General features: G+C 60.2%; 1 protein-coding gene across 1 annotated transcript in view; it reads left to right on the top strand.

Moving 5' to 3' along the window:
• The window catches only part of KLHL26 (kelch-like family member 26), a 27,262-nt gene extending 25,632 nt beyond the window's left edge, over window positions 1-1,630 (top strand). The window contains 1 exon segment of the mRNA XM_010847303.1: window positions 2-1,630. Coding sequence (XP_010845605.1) covers window positions 2-439 — 438 coding nt within the window. The 3' untranslated portion in view covers window positions 440-1,630.
• The last annotated feature ends 1,696 nt before the right edge of the window (window positions 1,631-3,326 follow it).

Genomic DNA, 3,326 nt, shown 5'->3' with positions numbered 1-3,326 from the left:
CTCGGTGGAGGACAAGAAGGCCCTGCACTGCTACGACCCCGAGGCCGACCAGTGGGAGTTCAAGGCGCCCATGAGCGAGCCCCGAGTGCTCCACGCCATGGTGGGCGCCGGCGGCCGCATCTACGCTCTCGGCGGCCGCATGGACCACGTGGACCGCTGCTTCGACGTGCTGGCCGTGGAGTACTATGTGCCCGAGACAGACCAGTGGACCAGCGTCACCCCCATGCGGGCCGGCCAGTCCGAGGCTGGCTGCTGCCTGCTGGACAGGAAGATCTACATTGTTGGGGGCTACAACTGGCGTCTCAACAACGTGACTGGCCTCGTGCAGGTGTACAACACCGAGACGGACGAGTGGGAGCGCGACCTGCACTTTCCCGAGTCCTTTGCCGGCATTGCCTGTGCCCCCGTGCTGCTGCCCCGGGCCGGGCCCCGCAGGTAGCTCCCCGGACCCCGGTTACCGGCTTGGCTGTCTGCTGTTTCTGCCAGGGGCTCGGTGGGCGCGGGTCCCCGCAGAGAACTGGGCCACCCTACCCCTGGGCCGGCCTCCTGGGGCCTGCCATGTGGGTCCGGCACCCTCTGCGCCCCTGCTTCCTTCCTGAAGCAGATTCTGGCTCCACGCCCTCGGGGGGAGCCTGCCAGCAGCGTGGCTGATGTGCTGTGGCCGCCAGCTCACACCAACGCGGTTTTCTTGCCCACCTCGTATTCCCCCTGGTGGGTGGGAGTTGGGGTCTCCCCTCTCTCCCCTCCCTCTGCCTGGAGGTCTGAGACGTTCAGATGTGAACTCATTTGATCCTCCAATTCCCCCCCACCCTCTCTGAGTTGCATGTGTCTTTTTTTAAAAAAACACACCCCAGATCTCTGTGACACACAGGAGCAGGAGCGGTGGCTGGGAGGTGCCTGACTGGGGCCAGAAGGGCATGTTTCTGCCTCCCCAGTGAGCCCGAGCTGCTGAGTGGGAGGGGCCCAGTGCTCATCTCCATTCCTGACCTGGGTCCTGGCACCTTCAGGGTGTGTGATCGTCTGCTTTCAGGAGGGAAAACCACAGCCACCTCCCAGAGGTGGTCCTTAGGGGCCTTAGGCCTTCCACTTGGCTCTGGGTGACGTGCAGGGCTGTAACAAGAATGGGGGTGAGGCTCCTCGTCCCCGGCCCTGTCCCATGAATGAGCGGGGACGCTGGCCTCGGAATCTCACAGCACATCCGCATTCTGCAGGCCCGTCCCGTGATTTTAGTTCTGCCCCTTTCTAGCCCTCTGCTCCCCCACCCCCGCCCTGTGTGCAGGTTGACGTGCCACCAGGCCTGTGCCCACTTGGTGCGGGGAGTCAGGCAGGCTGTGAGGCTGCTCCCTGCGAGGGATTTGTGGCATCTGTGGCCACGTTTGTTTTGGAGTCTAAACCTCAAAACCTTTTTTTTCGTTTGGTTCTCTTTTGCTTTTTCTTAAGAGGCCAGCACTGCTGTCTTATAAACGAGATTTGTACCCTCGGGGCAACTTAAAGTGTCTCTTCTGCTGCTAATGGACGATTGATGTCGTGTCTCTGTGACCCTCGCACCATGTGAAGAATTAACCTCAGACCTTAGCAGACGTCATCGCCTATTTTCCTTATATTTAATAAAAATGTTATGGTAAAAAGATGGAGTGGGCCCAGTGTTGAGCTTGTGGGGCGTGATGGCTCGCAGGTTCCTCGTGGCCTTGCGTGTCTGGGGCTTCTCTCCCCACTCCCTGTTTTCCAGCCTTGCAGAGGAGCAGGACCAGCCTTCGGCTCAGAGCCGGGGGGCAGTGGGCTTCCCAGGTGGGGCAGTGGCAAAGAACTCGCCTGCCCGTGCAGGAGATGCAGGAGACGTAGGTTTGATCCCTGTCGGGAAAATCCCTGGAGGAGGAAATGGCAGCCTGCTCCAGGATTCTTGCCTGGAGAATCCCATGGACAGAGGCTGCCTGGAGGGCTATAGTCCATGGGGTCACAGAGTCGGACACAACTGAGCAGATGTGGGCGTGCAGCCAGGACTCCCACTTCCAGTGGGGAAGACAGAGGGCAAACCCGGCCCAGGAGGGGCAGCCTTGGAGAGACTCTGTCCATGTTGCTCCTTGTGCCTGTGGCCCAGCCCCCTGCCATCAGCCAGCCCCAGAGCTCCTGGCGGTTCTGTTTCCATCCACTCAGTCGCAGGACTCCAGGGTGGGCAGCCAGGAGCCCTCACCCCAGAGGCTGGGATAGGGGAGAAGCAGGGCGGGTCCTCAAGGAATGATCGTGTGGGCCCCAGAGCTCCGTGAATTGCCCCCAGTCCCAGCTCCTATAGCAGGCCTTGCTGCAAACCCCACTGCTGCATTGTGGAGAATGTAGTTTTCTGACAGCCTTCTGAAAGGGCCGGCTTCTGGGATCACCCTCAAAATGTATCCACAGGCCTGGTTCTCCTGTGCCATGGCCATCAGGGTCCAGGGGTGAAGCTGAGTCTGTGTAGGGGTCGGGGGACAGGGTTGAAATAGAAACTTGATTGGGAACCTGTAATGAGTCCACACTGCCAGTGGCGTAGAAATGAAAAGAGCAGCCCTCGGGGATTTACCAGAACATTCCAGCCCTTTCTCATCCCCACCCCCCAACCTGAGCTTCCCCCAAAGAGAACCCTTCCTTGCTAGAGGCACGGCCCCTTCAGGGGGGCAGGGAGAAGCCTTTGCCAGCTTCAAGTCCCCCCTAGCTCAGCTCACACCTTAGAACATCTTGTCCCCAGCGAGCTGGCAGGGGTGCCGGCACGGAGCAGGGGGTGGGCTGGGGGGCTGCCGTATCTAACCGGGTCGATTGTGCATAACCGTCTGGGCTGGTTCATGGAATGTTCCGGGGCCCCCTGCCCCTCCCTCTCCACACCCACCCACGGACCCCCCCATCCCCAAAGAAAGGAAAATTATTTTTCGTATTGTAAACTTTAAACACGAAAAAGCTGTTTTTAATTTAGCAGAAACTGGCTTGAGTCTTCACTCTCGTGCACATTTGCGTTCTTCAGAGAGAGGCGGCACATGCGTGCACATAGGCACGCAGACCCTCACACGCACACCTGCACGCAGGCATCTGAGACGCTCATCCACGTGGTCCCGCTCACGCCCACAGGTAGCCTGGCTCCTAGGCTTGTGCGGTGCACCCACGTGCTCGCTCGCGCAGTTACACACGCGCTCCAGGACCAGCCTGACTCTCCTCCACACAGCACCATGCAGAGGTCTGGAGCTCATCACCCCGTCACCTCCTTCACCTTTCGCCCAGCGCAGCTCGGGCACGTAGGGACTGAGTGTGTGGAGATCCCCTCGGCTTCCAGATGTCCTGCTTCCCCGCCGTGGCCCTGGATG

The sequence above is a fragment of the Bison bison genome, unplaced genomic scaffold (assembly GCF_000754665.1).
Source record: "Bison bison bison isolate TAMUID 2011002044 unplaced genomic scaffold, Bison_UMD1.0 scf7180017864248, whole genome shotgun sequence".
Taxonomy (NCBI): domain Eukaryota; kingdom Metazoa; phylum Chordata; class Mammalia; order Artiodactyla; family Bovidae; genus Bison; species Bison bison.
The sequence above is the reverse complement of the archived record's forward strand: the minus strand, read 5'-3'. Positions and strand labels throughout refer to the sequence as shown.